General features: G+C 41.2%; 1 protein-coding gene and 1 long non-coding RNA gene across 5 annotated transcripts; one reads left to right on the plus strand and one right to left on the minus strand.

Moving 5' to 3' along the window:
* Positions 1-221: 221 nt before the first annotated feature.
* Positions 222-6,550, minus strand: LOC112166693. Of its 4 annotated transcripts, none has more exons than XR_005799307.1 (8): positions 5,655-6,550; positions 4,896-4,945; positions 2,646-2,777; positions 2,483-2,569; positions 2,029-2,407; positions 1,248-1,946; positions 924-1,096; positions 222-811 (listed from the first exon to the last, which is right to left on the minus strand). It is a non-coding gene; the product is annotated as an uncharacterized LOC112166693 (long non-coding RNA). The 4 variants fall into 4 exon arrangements; XR_005799305.1 differs by having other exon boundaries at positions 1,248-1,952; XR_005799306.1 differs by having other exon boundaries at positions 1,248-1,952; positions 4,896-4,969.
* Positions 6,551-12,154: 5,604 nt separating this feature from the next.
* Positions 12,155-13,486, plus strand: LOC112203720. The gene has a single exon (XM_024344645.1). The coding sequence runs from the start codon at positions 12,155-12,157 to the stop codon at positions 13,484-13,486; it is 1,332 nt and encodes a 443-aa protein (XP_024200413.1).
* The last annotated feature ends 5,933 nt before the right edge of the window (positions 13,487-19,419 follow it).

Raw genomic sequence — 19,419 nt, forward strand, 5'->3', positions numbered from 1 at the left:
GACTATGCAGCACAATTAAAAATCTCAATCAGAAAACTCTACCTCTCATAATGCAGTTTCAAAACCTTTTATAGAAGATAAAGACTCCCCCTCAATCCAATCACATTAAACACCGATTGAGATAAACATGGAAAGGTTTTTCAAAACAATATGCAATCAAAATCTTTTATCTGATATGTATTCAAAACAATTCTAAATGCAGATAAGATTTCCTAAACTCCTTTCCTTAAACACTATTTGAATTGGAGAGTTTAGACCCATAATATATGCATCAATCACATGCAAATTGATATGATATGCAAATTAAAAGCTCTCTAAACCTAGACCATATTTTCAGAATTATATGGAGAAAGAATCGTGTACAATCAATGCGTCTAACCCTAATTGATTCCTATTAGGAAAGATCTTTTTAACAAAAGATTGCCAATTAAAATAAACAGACCTAAATCAATTAGGTCTTCAATGGGACGATTTTAACTGGTGAAAAAAATCTTTGCATAATAAAATTTAAGAATAGAAAGATACTTTCCAAAAACAAACTTCCTAAAACCTAGGACTGACTCAAGGATTGCAACACAGATTGCAATCCCAATGCATATGCTGACTCATGAGATGCATTTACCTGTAACGTATTTGAGATCAGTATTAGGCCCTTTTCCAGCTTCTTCAGTGATGAATTGTCATGATATACTTCACTAGCTTTGTATGGGAATGCCAACAAATAACATGTACAAAATCTTGTACTTACAAGGCTCTTCCCAAAAACCAATGAACCCCTTCAATACCAATCGTATTCCATTGTTTTGAGTCTCTAGAAGAAAATTTTAGTGATGAGAAATATATTAAGCTGCATCACTCTATAGATATTCTTTTATACTTGGAAAAAAAAAAAAGTACTAATATCTAAAAATATATAAATTTACCTTAATGGCCCCATGAACATTTCATACAAGCGAAGTGAATCTGCCCCATACTCAGAAACAACATCATCAGGATTGACAAAATTTCCCCTACTCTTACTCATTTTATGAGAACGTGCAATAAGAGAGGTCTCAGGATTGTCTTTCAGTACAAAATAATCCCCGGATTTAATGACCTAGAGAATGAAAACTTGTCAAGAGAGTTTAAAGCGGAAAGGAAATATGAATGCAAACTAAATGTTCTTTCTGTTCTCTTAACCTTTCTAAAGAATCAAAACAGGATCAATATAGGAAAATAAACTAACTGTGAAGCATTTAAGGAAATACCTTGTCCTCCGGTATTATTTCTTGTTGAAGCTGAGCTGATGTATCAGAGTCTACAGAGATAAAGTTCATTGGGCTTGAAGATCTTGAATTTGGGACTAAAGATGGTTCTCCGCGAGCTCCATTTATCTGATTTGAGAAGCCAAGTCACCTAGAAAATCATGGCGGGTGTCGATCTGTTGGGTAAGGGCCTGGTAATGTGTTTGGGCATGTCTAGCCTGCGCAGCCGCGGCTGTCTTCTCATTTAACCACATAGGAAGATCCTCCGGCCAGCAGCTTGTCTATGTCGCGGAACTGGTCTTTAGTGATGGCACGCTCACGAAGAAGAACTCGGAGGTACTCTAAAGCTCTCCCAGGTGCGCCAGGTGTCAGAATGTCAAGACCCAGAAGACGGTGAAGGCCTTCCCTAGCATTGTCTACAACTCCAGGGGGAGTCACTTCAAGCACACAGGCCAACCGCTATAGTCTGGAAGGAGGTACTAGCGGTGGAATTGGAGCAACAACGACAGGAGCTTCAGGAGGCTCCGCGGCAGGAACTGCCTCCGGCGCAAGTTCAGGATTTACTTCCTCCCCCACTTTGATCACTTAGGGGGCATGATGGGCAGGTTCCTGGGCAGCTTCTTCTGCAACTGCGGGTTCAGCGGGATGCTCGCTAGTCGCTTCCTCGGAGGCGGCGTTCACAGCCTCGGTGCGGACAGAACACTAACCCTTAAAAAGGGTGTCAGAATCAAAATAGAAATCAAAATCGAATAAGTCAGAACAATGATTGCGAGAAAAGGGGTACCTCTTCTGCAGTTGGCTCGCGGGGAGTTCCTGAAGAGCTGAGAGGGTTTGGAGCTTCGATTGCCACTTGTTCCTGAGCAACTTCGGCAGTGTCTAGAACTGAGTCAGAGGCTACTTGCTCCAGGATATTAGTCGCGGCTGGTTCACCGAGAGGAGCATCCAGTGGCGGTGTTCTTTCTTCTACCTCAAGAGAGCTGTCATCTTGAATCTGCACTGGCACCAGGGCTAGCTGTGGATTACTCGCGGCCTGGGTCAGAGTTGGAGAGTTGGAGAGTTGGAAGAAGCTGGTGGCATCTGGGCTTGAGAAGATGATGCTTCACCGCTAGCAGTAGACGGTCCTTCCCACTTTGCATTGAAGGACCTCTGGACCTATGACGAACCTGCAAAAGAGGAGCGTTATCGGATGGGGATCAAAAGGGAACAATAGGTTCAATATTTATCTAAACATGTAGTACCAGTCGGTTAGTGAGTGGTTCATCTTCTGTCCAGGGGTCGGTCCGACGGTCAAAGCGACTGAGCTTGCAGGCCAGAGCAGCGGCAATCTATTAAGATTGAGGGAGTTAGATTAGATTTTGAAAGAGAACATCAAGTTGATAGGTTCTGTGAGGGACTCCTTACCATTTGTGGGTCTTCATCATCAGAAAAGTCTTCGACTTCAGGCTCCGTCGCTATTGCTTTTTGTTTCGCGGCCTGACCAGTAGCAGGAGGGGCGTTGGCCTCTTGACGGCGGGAAGACGGTTGACCTCTTCGCTGAAACAAGGTAGAAGTTAAGGCAGTAGATGTAATACCCCGAAAAATCCAAATTAAATTCCGTGGATTTTTAGAATTGATTTCGCGGTATTAGGAGCGAGTACGAAGCTTGGAAAAGTTATAGAAGTAGTTCGAACGATTTTATTTTCGAAATCGAACGTTATTTGGGAAAATTTCCTTCATGAAAGTTGTAGAGCTCGTCGATACGATCGCGTGCATATGTGGAACGTAATATTCGGAGTTCGTATGAATAAGTTATGAATATTTGAAAATTGGGAATTTTCTATAAATAGGAGAAATTTCTGATCTTTTTCATTAAGGACGAGAAAATTTAATTTTTGCTGTAACTCGCGGCAACTGAACTTATTCTAATACGAACCTACAAGACAACTCTACGGCTCTAAGTACTACTCCTTCGAATATCCATCACCTAAGAAGTATAGTATGCTTGGCTAATACACATATAACACTTAAAACACAGTATAAGTCAAATACAAGTCCATATTAACCAAGTCAATACTACAGGGAAGGTATTCACGTTCCTAAAACGACCTAGCGGCCTAAACAACTCCCAACACTCACGCATACCCACTGACTTAGCCAATACCGAAGAGCACACGATGGGGATCCGCTGTAGACGGGCCATCACTCGGAAAGTATTCATCACCGAATATGCACCTTACGCTCTGATACCAAACTGTCACGCCCCTAATTTTGAATAACCAATTCAAATCCGAAACATGAATAATAACAATTACAAATAAACGTCCTGAATTTTTTCTCACAAACAACCACACTTCACATCTCTCAATAATACAATAAACCATATTCTCAAGTTATTTATTACAGCACACTCTCACCAAATCAAATTGTAAGGCTCAAATGAGCTTAACTCACCTCACTATTACAATTGCTGTAAAACTATAACAAATATTCTAACCCGCACGATCACCGCCCTGATTCTCCTGACCTGCAGGATTACCCGCTACACAATTTGAATAGTGTACCGGGATTGCAACAACACCAAACCCGGTAAGCTTTGACAGCTCGTATGAGTAAACAAGAATGAACTGTTGATTTATTAAATCATATTTCTTTTAACTCAAACAAAACAACCAACAATCACAACATCCACGAAGCAATCCACAATCCCCCAAATCAGTCACTAAAATCACCAACTCTAAATCACCAAAGATTAATACGGGATCTAAACTCACATCTTTCTTCTCAAAACCCCGAAAGCGTATTTATACAAATACGGTGACTGACAGACTAGAGCTCTAACTGAATCGTAGCCCATCACCTGGCCTAGGTTATGGCATCCGACATGATTGTCAATATCGCAGTTCATCAACATAGGTTAGAACATCCGATACGCATACTCAAATAACCGTAGCCCGTCATCCACCTAGGATTAGAGCATCCGATATGCATACTCAACTTAGCCCGTCACCCGATAAGGGTCGTGACATCTCTTACACTCAACCAATCGTAGCCCATCATCCACCTAGTATTAGAGCATCCGATTCCCCCATGCTGGTCACTATGTTGACCCTAAACTCAACCAATATTGAGTACAATCATATTCTTTCACACAATAGGATCAATAATTCCATGATACGTACTATTATTGTGTATATATGTACTCAAAATACAACTCCAAAAATCACCAATCCATACTCAATCATATCATCACTCAATACCACGTCATACATAAATTTTCAATATAATTCCACCAATCACTATTATCATAAGTGAATATGGTAATTCACGTTTTCGATTTCACATCAATTAAATCATTATAAAATCACACATCTCCATGTCATACCATTCCATATATAATCACGTAAATATAAATATATATATATATATATATATATATACACACGTAATCACCCACTCAGGAATGACCACTAATACCAATTATAGTTCACACAAGAAAATCATGAAATTCATTTTGTATAATAGAATCATTTTACTTACCTATGGACCGTAGTTGATCAAGTCCACATAATTTAAAACAAATATTTATTCCATAAATATTTTCACACAATGACAACAAAATAAATTAATTAAAAGTACTCGGTTTGTAATATGAACTACGTGAGGTTTACTCACCTCTAATCCCGCTGCGTCTTCTTACAACTCGAATAAAAATCACAATTCGTCTGTCAAATCAAACCGTCAAACACCTAATCATAAGTGACTTGAATTTAGCCAACAACTCATAAAATAAAATAAATGACAATCTGACGGTTTGATTGAATTTATACGACGATCCAACGGTCAGATCGGATTTATAATACGATCCAACGGTCAGATCGAATTTATACGATGATTCAACGGTCGGATCCTCACAGATCGCCCTTTGGATCATCCTCCTGAAATTATCACGAAGATCCAACGGTCGGATTTTCCTGAATCGCCTTTATTAACGTCTCCACAGATTTATATGAAAATCCGACAGTCGGATTCTCACGAATCACCTTCCAAAACACCATTTCACAATTATACGAAGATCCAACGGTCGGATCTTCGCCCGTGACCACACAAAGTCATCGGGACAGTCATACGATCAACATATTAAAATTACAAGTCCATCTGACAGTCTGATCTTCACAGATCACAAATCGAACAATCGAAATCGTCAAATTCATAACTAAATCATACGATATCCAAAAATTGCATATAATATATAGAAATGATCGTATTGAAATGTAGAATCAAAAAATGTAAAGAAATCACATTTTTGACCCCCGGAGGTGGCCGGCACCGCCGATAGTGTCGGGGCCAGGCTGCTCCTCTTCATCTCAACAAGCCCAACCATTTTCCTAACTAGCATGAAGTCTGAAAATGACCGGAAGGGATAGAAATTACCTCGAACCAGTCGGGTTGGTCGGAGATTTTCCAGAAACCGGCGAACAATGCAGAAACCGGCGAGCTTGATTTCGACGTAAAAACTTCAACTTCAGGCCTCGATCCCTTCTGGAGAGTTGTTAAGAACATCAAGGAGAACTCACTGGTTCAAGAATCACTCAAAACGAAGCTCTACAGCTTGAGATATCTTGATCGAAAGTTTCGGTGGCCGGAAAATTTCCAGAATCCGGCGAAGCTCCGATCAACGTAAAAACTTCAACAACTCGGTTCGATACCTTCTGGAGATTTTTTCGGCAACTCAAGGCGAGCTCACTAGTTCAAGAATCACAAGAAATGATGGTGTGTAGCTCTAGATATCCGGATCGATTGCTTGGTTTTTTGATTTTGATCGGGGTTGGCTTCCAGCTGCCACCACGCGCAGCGCCGCCGTGAAAGGACACTTCTGGAAGTTTCATGAGGTAGAGGTGAGCTCGAGGATGAAGTTTGGTGAGGATTGGTGACCGGTAGCTTGAGATATCAAGCTTGGAACCAAAACGAGCTCAAACCGGGCGGAGCTTCCCGCCGCCGTTGGTGGCCGTGTCACGGTTCAAGGCTGCCACCTGCAGCTGGGCAAGGTCGAGGTGAACCTATAGGAAGTGGTCTGGGGTCGATCGATGCCCTGTGGAGCGAGAACAAGCTTGGAGAATAATTGCTCTGTTTCTTGGATGGTTTCGGACGAGAGAGAGAGAGAGAGAGTGTGAGTGAGAGTGAGAGAGAGGGAGAGTGTCTGCAAGCTTGATTGATTGTTCCTTCGATCAAGCACAATCAAGTAGGAATAAAGCATTGTCACTACTGCCTAAAACATGGAAACTTGTCTGCCACCTTTTTTTCTTTCATTAACAATAAAAGTCGGTTATTACAATATCCAACAAAAGCAGACAATGTAGCGAAATCTAGTGAGGATGCTTCAGCAGTCAGAGATACAAGATTTAGAGAATGAATTTTCTAATAATCTATTACACCCATTCTGCGGTGTATATAAACAGATTACAATCGTACTACAACGTACTACACAACATATACAAGGTAAGTAATTACAACAATATATTCCCATGAAGTCTATTCCTAATAGGGAACGACGACTCACACTAACACTCCCCCTCAAGTTGGCGCATATACATCAACCATGCCCAACTTGCTAAGTGAGTCATAAAACGCCTTCCTGGAAACTCCTTTGGTAAGTACATCTGCAAGTTGCTCTTCAGTTGGAACAAAAGGAAAGCTAATAATTTTGGCATCTAGCTTCTCCTTTATAAAGTGACGATCAACCTCCACATGTTTAGTACGATCATGCTGTACTGGATTCTGTGATATGTCAATAGCTGCCTTGTTATCACAATACAACTGCATGGAATTTTTGAGCTTGAAACCCAGATCACGTAACAGATTTCTCAGCCACAACAATTCACACACTCCGTGAGCCATACCTCTATACTCGGCTTCAGCACTAGAACGTGCCACAACTTTCTGTTTCTTACTCTTCCATGTAACCAGATTACCTCCCACAAAGGTAAAGTAACCTGATGTCGACCTCCTGTCTGTGATATTTCCAGCCCAATCTGCATCTGTGAAGCCACAAACTTCAAGAATGTTATTGTGTTTAGAAAACAGTACTCCCCTTCCTGGAGCTGACTTCAAGTACTTCAGAATCCGCATAACCGCATCCATGTGACTCTCACTCGGATTATGCATGAACTGACTCACCACACTCACTGCATATGCAACATCTGGTCTAGTATGAGCCAAATAAATCAAGCGCCCAACTAACCTTTGATAGCGAGCTCGATCAGTAGGTACCTGATCTGGATACTCAGCTAAACAATGGTTCTGCTCAATAGGAGTGTCAATAGGTCTGCAATCCAACAAACCTGTCTCTGTCAGCAAGTCAAGAACATACTTCCTCTGGCACAGATAGATTCCTTCTCTCCCCCTGGCTACCTCAATTCCTAAGAAGTACTTAAGCTCACCCAAGTCCTTCATCTCAAACTCAGAGGCTAGCTGTATCTGCAGTCTATCCATCTCAATAGTATCATTACCAGTGATTACCATATCATCCACATAAATAATTAGAGCTGTTACCTTCCCTTGTTGATGCTTAAGAAACAAGGTATGGTCTGAGTTGCTCTGCCTGTAACCAACTTTCCTCATAAACTGTGAAAATCTTCCAAACCAAGCACGTGGTGACTGTTTGAGACCATACAGAGATTTTCTCAATCTACAGACAAACTCACCAGGAGAAGCAACTACATACCCAGGTGGAAGGCTCATGTACACTTCCTCGGCTAACTCACCATGAAGAAATGCATTCTTGACATCAAACTGTCGGAGTGGCCAGTCTAAACTAGCAGCGAATGAGAGCAGAACCCGAATAGTGTTCATCTTGGCAACAGGGGCAAATGTTTCATCATAGTCTATACCATATGTCTGAGTAAACCCCTTTGCTACAAGACGTGCTTTGTACCGATTCACTGATCCATCTGCATTATGCTTCACAGTAAACACCCAACGACAACCTACAGCCTTCTTGCCTTGTGGTGGAGGTACAAGTTGCCAAGTATTGTTCTTCTGCAACGCCTCCATCTCTTCCTCCATTGCCTTCCTCCACTTTGGATCCCCCAACGCATCCTGCACTTTGTTAGGTACTGATACAGCAGATATTTGATTCACAAATGATTCGTATGACTTAGACAATCTCCTAGTGGACACATAATTAGCTACTGGGTATTTTGATTTGGCAGTAAGAGTAGGTTCATATCTTTTGGCTGACTGACCCCGAGTGGTCCTATTTGGTAACACATATTGCTCAATACTAGACTCACTACTACTAGTACTAGTGGGTGGACATACCTCAAATGAGTGATCTTCCGTACCAGGAAGCTGTGGGTCAGGGGTAGAATTGATGGCAGGAGGGGCAGCTGTGTCTTCAACTTCATTTTCAGCCATAGAATCTGGTGCCTGGATGCTTGGAGCTACTGCTTCAAGAGATGGCGAGCTGATGGTCTCAACTGGATCAGTCAAAATACCTCCTGCCTGTGTGACTTTTTCCTCTCCTCCTTCTGTTTCCTCCCCCTCTCCATGATACAGCTCTTCAAAATATGAATTCTCCCCCTGAAGAGCAGTATCTGAAGAGGAAAAATAACTCATGTCCTCAAAGAAGGTAACGTCCATAGTGACATAGTACTTCCTGGTAGGTGGATGATAGCACTTGTATCCCTTCTGATGTCCTCCATAGCCAACAAAGACACACTTAAGTGCCCGGGCATCCAACTTAGACCTCTGGTTTTTAGGAACATGAACAAAGGCAACACAACCGAAGACACGAGCTGGAAGATTATGAAAGGAAGGTAAGGAGACATGAGATGCAAGAACCTCAAATGGAATTTTTCCCTGAAGAACGCTGGATGGGAGACGATTGATAAGATGGGAGGAAGCATGTACAGCATCGCCCCAAAGATACTTAGGCATATGAGCACTAAAGAGGAGGGCGCGAGCCATATCAAGTAAATGACGGTTTTTTCTTTCAGACACGCCATTTTGTTCTGGTGTTTGTGGACATGTAGTTTGGTGAACAATCCCATGGGTTTTGAAAAACTCTTGGAAAGCATGATTAACATATTCTCCCCCATTGTCAGAACGAAGGACTTTAATGGTGCTATGGTATTGTGTTTGAACAAGAGTGCGAAAGGTTTGAAAAGCTGGAAATACTTCATCTTTGGTTTTAAGAAGAGCAACCCACGACAATCTCGTACAATCATCAATAAACAACACAAAGTATCTCAAACCCGATAAAGTGGATTCTCTAGAAGGGCCCCAAACATCAGAATGAATCAACTCAAAAGGAGTAACACTTTTATTAGAAATACTAGGAGAATAACTAGCACGATGACTCTTTGCCAAAACACATGTTTCACAATGTAAAATAGACTCATCCACACCAATAAACAAAGTAGGCATGGTTTTTCTCATAAGACTAAAAGAGGGATGCCCTAAACGGCGTTGCCACAACCAAATTTCACTTAGCTTATCAGAACTCGAAGTCAAAGCGGCGCGGGACTGGACTCCTGGTTTCTCCCCTGCGTATGTCTGATCCAGATGAAACAACCTGCCCCTCAGATACCCCCGACCGATTATCTCCCTGGTGAGAAGATCCTGAAAAATCACATACATAGGATAAAAAGTTACGGAGCATTTAGACTCAGTATTCAACTGGGGAACAGATATCAAATGGTGAGACAAATCAGGCACATATAACACATTATGAAGTTCTAAGGTGGGAGTAATACGAACTGACCCTGACCCTAACACAGGAAAGGCCTCACCATTGGCATTGGTTACATAGGACACTGGTGGGGAAGACAATTCAGTAAAGTATGATTTGTCATAAGTCATATGATCGGAGGCACCAGAATCAATAATCCATGTATCAGAACCAACAAAGTTAGAAACCTTTAAAGCCATACCAATTTTACCTCGACCAGCTATAGAGGCTGTAGGAGTAGCTCCACCTGCTGTATGATGATCTTGGCCAGTCACTCCATAGAAATCTTGTTCTTGGACCAACTGAACCGCAGCCGCTTTCCCTTTAGGACGATAACCTTGCTTCTTAGGTTTAAGGTGCGGGTTCAACTTCCAACAAGTCTCCCGAACATGCCCAAGGTCGTTGCAATAAGTACATTGAGGACGGGGGCGGTTGGTGAAGCCTTGTGGGAAACCTTGCTGATGAAGTGGGGCTGAACTCTGCTGCTGAAGGAAAGGTGCCGGTGACTTGGCCTGAATGGCTAGGCTAGATACTTCAACCTGTGCATGCTTGACACTTTCCTGCTGAGACTCATCCTTGCGGATGTATGTAAAAGTTGTGGTCAAACTAGGAGGGTCTGTCATTCTGAGCAATTCTCCCTTGGCACTGCTATGCTTCTCATCAAGCCCTCTCAGGAATACATGAACCCGTTCTAGCTCCTTCTCCTTCTGGTACCACACAAGATCTTCCTGATTCTTGATCTTGCAAGGACGCTTCTGATCAATCTCCGCCCATACATTCTTCAGCTTGGTGAAATACACAGCTACTGGTTGCCCATTCTGTTGCATACTAGCAGCTTTACACATCAATTCATGAACCTGTATAAAATCAGACTCATTAGTATACAGATCTCCCAATGTCTTCCATATTGTTTCAGCAGTCTCACACTCTTCCACCAACTGTAAAACATCTTCAGTCATAGCTTTGAACAGAAGAGCCATCACAGATCCATCATCATCCTCCCACTTAGCATAGGCTTCCACATCTGCCTCACTAGGAGCTTTGGTTGTTCCATTCACATGCCCCATCCTGTGTATGCCACGAAGATGGACAGACATAATCTTCTTCCATGTTCGAAAATTGGTACCATTGAGTTTCGGACCACCAAAAGAACCACCATCTGAACTTCGAACAGAAACCTCAATCTTTTGGACCTCATTGACTTTAGGGCTCGGTCCTTCACTATCAGCACCACCCATTGCAACAATATAGTAGTAAAATCACACAATATGCAGCGGAATGAAAGAGACAGAAGTACGATTTATCAAAAATAGAGAACCCTTTTTTTTTTTTTTTTTTTTTGAAACCTGTTGCAGGTTGACCAGTTGCACGGGTTGACTTGTTGCTTGGGCGATCTGGTAATCAGTCTTGAACAGAGGAAGCTGACGTGTCTGGGATGGTACAGGTATGGGATGAGATGTCTGGTACGGGTGAGTTTGGTAGGATGAGATCAAGGGAAGACCGGTCTGGTATGGATCTGATACGGGTCTGGTATGAATCTGATACGGGTCTGGACGAGAATGACGCCGGGAACAAGAACCGGGGCCGGAGACTGGAGGATCGATCGGATTGAAGGGAGGCCGGACTGGGTTGTTCTGATCGGACTGAAGGGACTGAAGGGAGGATCGATCGGACTGGAAGAACAACCGGACTCAGACGCGCGTCGGACAGAAGCAGGCACGGCGTCGATCTGGGCAGCGACGGCGTTCCGGACGCGAAGTCGATCTGGGCAGCAGGGTAGGAGGAGAGCGACGCGGCCTGGGCCCGTCCTTGGTTTGACTTGAAGGTCGGTCTCAAAAAAGAGACGAAGACCAGTCTTTGAAGTAAAGGTTGAGAACGACAAACAACAACCCTAACAAAGGGGTTTGGTTTGGTACCAATTCCTCGGACTTAAGGGAAAAAATTGGACAACTAAGGAGACAAAGTCCTCTCGGATCTTTGCTCTGATACCAAGTCAGAGATACAAGATTTAGAGAATGAATTTTCTAATAATCTATTACACCCATTCTGCGGTGTATATAAACAGATTACAATCGTACTACAACGTACTACACAACATATACAAGGTAAGTAATTACAACAATATATTCCCATGAAGTCTATTCCTAATAGGGAACGACGACTCACACTAACATCAGCTACTGGTGGTAGAGTGCAGAAGCCTATGAGTGAATGGACTTCAGATGAAAACATTAAGAGTACAAATAATCAGAGGGCTATAAATGCATTTTACACTGCTTTGTCCCCTGAAAAATTTCAGTTGATATCTCATTGTACCTCAGCGAAGCAAATTTGGGAGGTTCTTGAAGTCACTCATGAAGGAACCTCAACAGTTAGAGAGTCCAAACTCCAACAGTTTATGCAACAATTTGAAAACATGAAGATGGGAGATGATGAGAAGTTTGACGATTTTTACTATCGGTTAAATATCATTGTAAATGGATGTTTCAATCTTGGTGATCCTATTCCTCAACATAGGATAGTCAAGAAGATTCTAAGGTCTCTTCCCATGAGATTTCACTCCAAGAAGACTGCCATTGAGGAATCAAAAGATCTATATACTTACAAGCTTCAAGAGTTGATTGGTAATTTGAACACATATGAAATGGAGATTCCAGGTGAGAAGAAAATGAAGAGCATGGCTATTAAAGCTGTGAAAAACGTTAAAGATGATGTCTTGAATGATGAGGATGATGCAGATGAAACAGCCCTTTTGACAAGACAATTCACAAAATTCCTTAAGAACAAGAAAGCTAGAGGAAATGACTACAAGAGTGATTCTAGTTCCAGGTTCACAAAGAATCAAGATTTTTCAGGTGATAAATCGGCAAAGTTTCAAAGATCAATTGAGAAAAGGATGAAAAATGGTCCGAAGTGTTTTGCCTGTGATGGAAATGGTCACATAGCTTCTGAGTGTGCAAATACTCTTAAAAAGGTGAAGACAGGTCAAAACAAGGCCATGAATGCTTCCTGGAGTGATAGTGATTCAGAAGACGACATTACAGTTGACAACGAAACTGGAGCTATCGCACTTATTGGCTTGGTGAATACAATAGATGAGTCAGATGATGAACCAGATATAGAAGAAGTATTGCATCAATATATTGTACTATTTGAGGCCTCAAAAGAATTGAAGCAAAGGAATCATTCTCTGGTGGAGCAACTAGAAGGGTTGAAGCTAGAAATGAGTAGGACTGAAACTGATTTTCAATTCCAACTTGAGGCTGGTGACGAAATCCCAAAATCTCTTGTTGAACAGGTTCAATCTCTCCAACTAAGCTGTCAAGAAAAATCTGATAAAATAGTTGAACTCCAAGATGATAAAGGTCATCTGACCCTCTTACTTGAGCAAGCTGAAGCTAAGTTGCTGAATGCTAACAAGAGTGAAGAAAAACTCAATGACATTTTGTCTATGGGTAAGAAATTTGGTGACAAAAGTGGTCTGGGATACAGTTTGGAAGTTCATCTAAGACTGACCACACAACTAAGTTTGTAAAAGCTGCTGCTCGTTCTAGTATTGAAGTTCCTCAACCTGTGCTTGTCAATTTCAAACCAAGTTTGAAGAGATTTGTTCCTCGGTGTCATTTTTGTGGCATTTTAGGACATATCAGACCTAGATGCAATAAACTTCGTATGAGAAGAGCTCATTTTGGAAGGAGTTCCACAAGCACATATAGCAAATCTCTCAGGGAGAAACTTGATGAACACATGAAGGAGGTTGACAGAATCTCAAAGTTTATTTCAAGACCAATCTCAAGACCTACCACCAAGTAGATTTGGCAAAGGAAAGATAATTTCATGTGTCTTTTTGCTCGCTGTCAGTTTAGTGATGACTCTAATGAGCACACAGATCTAAAGTGTCTAGTTTCTTTGACAGCTCTATCTGCAAGAAATTCCTACACGTGGTATCTTGATAGCGGTTGCTCAAGACACATGACTGGGGACAAGAGTTGGTTTACCTCTTTTTCTGATGATACATCTAGTGGTACTGTCACATTTGGTGATGGTAAAAAGGTCAGAATATTAGGAAGAGGGACTGTATGTGCTCCAGGAATACCCTGTCTGAAAAATGTCATGTTGGTTGAGGATCTGAAGGCTAACCTTATAAGTATTAGTCACTTGTGTGACAATATTGGTAATGTCTGGTTTGACAAAACCGAGTGCAATGTGAAAGATTTGTTTGGCAAAGAAGTCTTTTGTGGTAAAAGGTCTAAGGATAACTGCTACTGTATTCAAGCCGATATTCCAACTTCTGCTGTTTGCAACAAGGCAACAGATGATACTCTTTCACTGTGGCATAAGAGACTGGGTCATATTAATTTTCGTGATCTTGTCAAAGTCTCTAAGCGTGAAGCAGTAAGAGGTCTCCCTAAGTTGAGTGGAAAAATTGAAGGAGTTTGTGAGGGATGTCAACTTGGAAAGCAGACAAGGAGTCCTCATAAACCCAAGAAACTCATTTCAACCTCTCGGCCTCTTGAGCTTTTGCACATGGATTTAGTAGGGCCTATTCAGACTGACAGCTTGGGTGGTAAAAAGTATGTGTTAGTTGTTGTTGATGACTTTTCAAGATTTACATGGGTGGCTTTTCTTCGTGAAAAGACTGAAACTTTTGTGAAATTCAAAATCTTGTATCTTAGGATTCAAACTGAGAACACCTCCTATGTTAGGACTGAAAAGGATGTTCAGTCCTTTGTTGCAGAAATTGGAAGACTGAGAACTGATCATGGAACTGAGTTTGAGAATGAAAAATTTGCTGAATTTTGCAATGAAAGAGGTATAAGGCACGAGTTTTTGGCTCCAATTACACCTCAGCAAAACGGTGTTGTTGAAAGAAAGGACAGGGTCCTCCTAAATATGGCAAGAGTGATGCTGAAGGCAGCAAGGATTGCAAGATATTTTTGGGCAGAATCGGTGAGCACAGCATGCTATACTAGCAATAGAACGTATTTCAGACCAGGCACAAATGCCACTCCATACGAGTTGTGGAAAGGTAAGAAGCCTAATGTTCACCATCTGAGAGTCTTTAGAAGTCCATGCTATATCTACAGGGATAGAGAAAAACTTGCTAAATTTGACTAAAGAAGTGATTTGGGAGTTTTTCTGGGCTATTCCACCACTAGCAAGGCATATTGCGTCTTCAACAAACGAACTGAAACAGTGATAGAATCTATCAATAATGTTGTTGATGATTCTAATAGTTTGAGCACTATTCAACCTGTTTATGATGAAGAAGCTTCCAGCTCATCTCAGGCTTCACAAACTGAACCTGAGACAGATTTTCTAGATGATGGTGGTTGTGATTTCTCATCATCACCTCCTTGGAGAACAGGTTTAAGGCAAGTTCAAAAAGACCATACACTCTCTGATGTAATTGGAGATGTGAATGCTCCAAGGAAACTAGAAATCAAATTGCTTCTGAAGTCTCTTATTTGTTCTATGTCTCACAAATTGAACCCAAGAATGCAAAAGAAGCTTTGGTGGTAGATGATTGGATTGTTGCAATGCAAGAAGAGCTCAGTCAGTTTGAAAGAAATGATGTTTGGTATCTGGTTCCTCGTCCAAATAATGCAAATATTATTGGAACTAAGTGGGTGTTCAAGAACAAATCTGATAAGATCGAACTCATAACCAGAAATAAGGCAAGACTTGTGGCTCAGGGCTACTCACAAGTGGAAGGGTTGGATTTCGGTGAAACTTTTGCTCCCGTGGCTAGATTGGAATCAGTGAGGCTTCTACTTGCTGTGGCATGTCATCTTAAGTTCAGACTCTATCAAATGGATGTTAAGAGTGCGTTCCTTAATGGTGTTCTACAAGAAGAAATTTATGTGGAACAACCTGTAGGATTCAAAGACCCCCACAATCCTGATCATGTGTATCGTCTAAAAAAGGCTCTCTATAGGCTGAAGCAAGCTCCTCGAGCTTGGTATGACAGACTCTCATCCCATCTCCTTGCAAAAGGGTATACAAGAGGTACTGCAGACAAGACCATGTTTGTTAAGAGAATTAACAATGATGTGGTGATTGCTCAGGTCTATGTTGATGTTATTGTCTTTGGCTCAACTTCGGAGAAACTTGTCAAAGAGGTCAGTGATGTAATGAAGCAAGAGTTTGAGATGAGCTTATGTGGTGAACTGACCTTCTTCCTCGGGCTACAAGTGAAACAAATGTCAGATGGCATTTTTGTATCTCAAGCAAAGTATGCAAAGGAGTTAGTAAAGAAGTTTGGGTTGGAAACTTCTAGCTCAGCAGTCACTCCAATGGCTTCACGTGAAAAACTCTCCAAGGATGTCGTGGGAAAGAGTGTGGATCAAACCTTATATAGAAGCATGATTGGGAGCCTTCTATATCTCACAGTGAGTAGACCAGATATCTCCTTCAGTGTGGGTGTATGTGCAAGATTTCAAGCTGATCCCAAGGAATCTCATCTTAAAGCTGTCAAGAGAATCATCAAGTATGTTTTCGGTACTGCAACTTTTGGTTTACACTACTCATTTGACTCAAATTCTGAGATTGCAGGCTATTAGGACGCTGACTGGGCAGGTAATGTTGATGATAGAAAAAGTACATCTGGTGGGTGTTTTTATATTGGAAATAATTTGATTGCGTGGCATAGCAAGAAACATAATAGTGTTTCCTTGTCTACTGCTGAAGCTGAATATATTGCAGCTGGTAGTTGTTGCACACAGTTACTTTGGATGAAACAGATGTTAAGTGACTATGGTCTCAAACAGGGAATATTAATTGTGTTCTGTGATAACATGAGTGCCATCAATATTTCTAAAAATCATGTTCAACACTCACGCACAAAGCACATTGACATTCGTCATCACTTTATTCGTGATTTAGTAGAGGATAAAATTCTTACACTTGAATTTATTCCCACTGAACACCAGCTCGCAGATTTATTAACTAAGCCTCTAGATCAAGTACGTTTTGAACATCTCAGAAGATCCATTGGAGTCTGTGATTTAAGTTAGGCAATCACCTTGATCTTGTAGCATCTCATGTGTGTTCATGCAGAATAGATTGTTGTTTATTCTCTCGCATAGGTCTGTTTACTTGCATTAGTGTTATCTTTTTTAGGACCCGTTTTGTCTTTATGTCCTATTCTAGGATCAAATGTCATGTTCAGTCCTAATATGTGCATTGGTTTTTCTTCATCATCTCAAGGAGTATTTCATGATCTAAGATTTAGATATCATCACTTGGTCTTCTCTTTGAGTGATCTGTTCTCGCATTTTGCGTGTTTAAAGGTTTGGAATTCAACCCTATTCTTTTCTCTCCTTTATTGTGTTTATAGATACTGAATCTTTGCTTTGCCTCCTACACTTGCACACTAAGATGTTGAGTGAGGTATGCAGTCAGAGTTTTTCATTCCTGTAATGGCATCATTAGTTCTTAAGGAGACATCCAGTCTACCACCAAATGTAGGTGGGACACCTGCCTTGTAAAGCTAGTGTGTTCCAGGTAGAAACAGTGGTGGTCTAGGCAAGTCAGGCTATCTCCAAATGTAGGTGGGACACCTGCTTTGTAAAGCTAGTGTGTTCCAGGTCGAAATGGGGATGGTTTGACTTATGATCTTAAAAAAAAAAAAAAAAAGAAAGAAGAAAGGGCAACAAAAAAAAAATGTATATCAGTTATCTTGAGCTCAAAGAGCCTACAAAGATCTTGTCTCCATTTCTTTGTATTTAACAAAAAAATTATTTGTTTATCGTGCCTTCTAACTTGTTGGGTGATACTCTGTCTAAAGCCTCTGATGCTCTTGGTTCACTTCTCAGCATAGCACATTTTGTTCTCTATCTCAATTTGGTTTTGAAATAAATAGTGTTGAATTACTGTGACTTGCTCATTCAAAACTGCTGGTGGATGCTCTTGAGGTAGTACTCCCGTTGATGTTATCTTGGAAAAGCTCTGCCTGTTTTTCTCCTTGAGTTGGTGTTGGTCTGTCTCATTTATTCATGATGTGTGATTCATTTTATCCATTTTTACCTACTGCAAGTTGTCATGGTGATTCGCTTCAGACTTGATCTCTTCTTTATGGTTTCTTTTTCATTGTTCAAAAGGTATTTGGTTTTAGGAGTGCGTTGTCTGTTGACTCCCACTTTAGGATTGTTTTGGTCTTTCAGTCCTAATTGATTTAGGTTTTAGTGTTCTTATTAAAACCAACGTTAAAAAAAAAAAAACAAATTTAAAAAAAGAAAAAAAAGAAGGGGTTTTTACATACATCAGTCGCGTCTTTTCTTTTCTTTTTCTTTTAGACTGTTTCTTTTCTTCGCATCTCTGGGTTTTGTCTTCAAGTTAGGGTTTATTCTATCATCATGCCTCCCTCTAAGCCTGCTCTGCGCTCTCGGAAGAATCAAGTTGTTTCTCCTACTTTTTCTCAAGATGCTACCTTGGCCGCCATCTTCTTCAAGACCTGCGGCCTCCGGTAAGCACCCCTCAAAGAAGACCAAAAGAGTTCAAGAGTCTTCTCCAGATGCCCCATCTTCCACTTTGGACTCCTTTCGATTTGCATCTGCTGACTCTCAATTCAGGTTTTATTCCTTCTCTTCTCACAGACTGGTTCTTTTTTAGAAGAAATTTGATCTTACTAGTCTTGGTCTTGCATTCTTTGAGATTTTGGGTTATTATGGTTGGTTGGAATTGGTTTCTGGGTTATCTGATGAAAACCTTTCTATTGTCCGAGAATTTTATGCTAATTTTCCATCCCATATTGATTCTGTTGCTCCTTCTTCGGAACCGGATTTCAATGCTCATCCGTATCAAGTCTTTGTTCGTGGAAAGTGGGTTGATTTCAATCCATCTCACATTCATTCCGCGCTTCATCTCTCTGAGCTCAACTCTGATGTCTTGATTGACTCTGTTACAAGCTATATTGAAGGTTTCACCAAAAAACGACTCATGGATGAGTTGTATTGGAATAAGGAGGCAGTCAATCCATCTGACACCTATGCTACTCTTGGTCATTTGTCTCAGCTCACCAAGCTTATATATCATTTTGTAACCAGCTACTTGTGGTCGTCTTCTCAGTCTTCTCAACTCTCCATCGGACCGGGTGCTTTAGCTATTGCTATTAAGACTAGAAAGTTTTCCTCCATTCCTCTTCATCAATATGTCTTTGATAGAGTGAAGGAAGCTTCTTTAACGAAGGGAACCAGTACCTCAGCTTTCCTTATTTTTCCATGCCTGATCACTCAAATCTGCAATGCAATCAATGTTCCCACCTCTCGTGATGATGATTGGGCTGAGGCCCCCTTGTATAATCTGCATTCTCTGTCTTGCAGTGATGGGCAAAGCTCTCTTCCATGCCCCTCCATCAATGATGAAGCCTGGTACACTCTATTGGATCAGCGTTTCTCTCATCTTGAAGGGTCGTTTGCTGCACTTCAGTCCTCCATCAAAGGGACCCTGGCTCCTTTTTCTCGTCTC

This window comes from Rosa chinensis, chromosome 5, assembly GCF_002994745.2.
Source record: "Rosa chinensis cultivar Old Blush chromosome 5, RchiOBHm-V2, whole genome shotgun sequence".
Lineage (NCBI taxonomy): Eukaryota > Viridiplantae > Streptophyta > Magnoliopsida > Rosales > Rosaceae > Rosa > Rosa chinensis.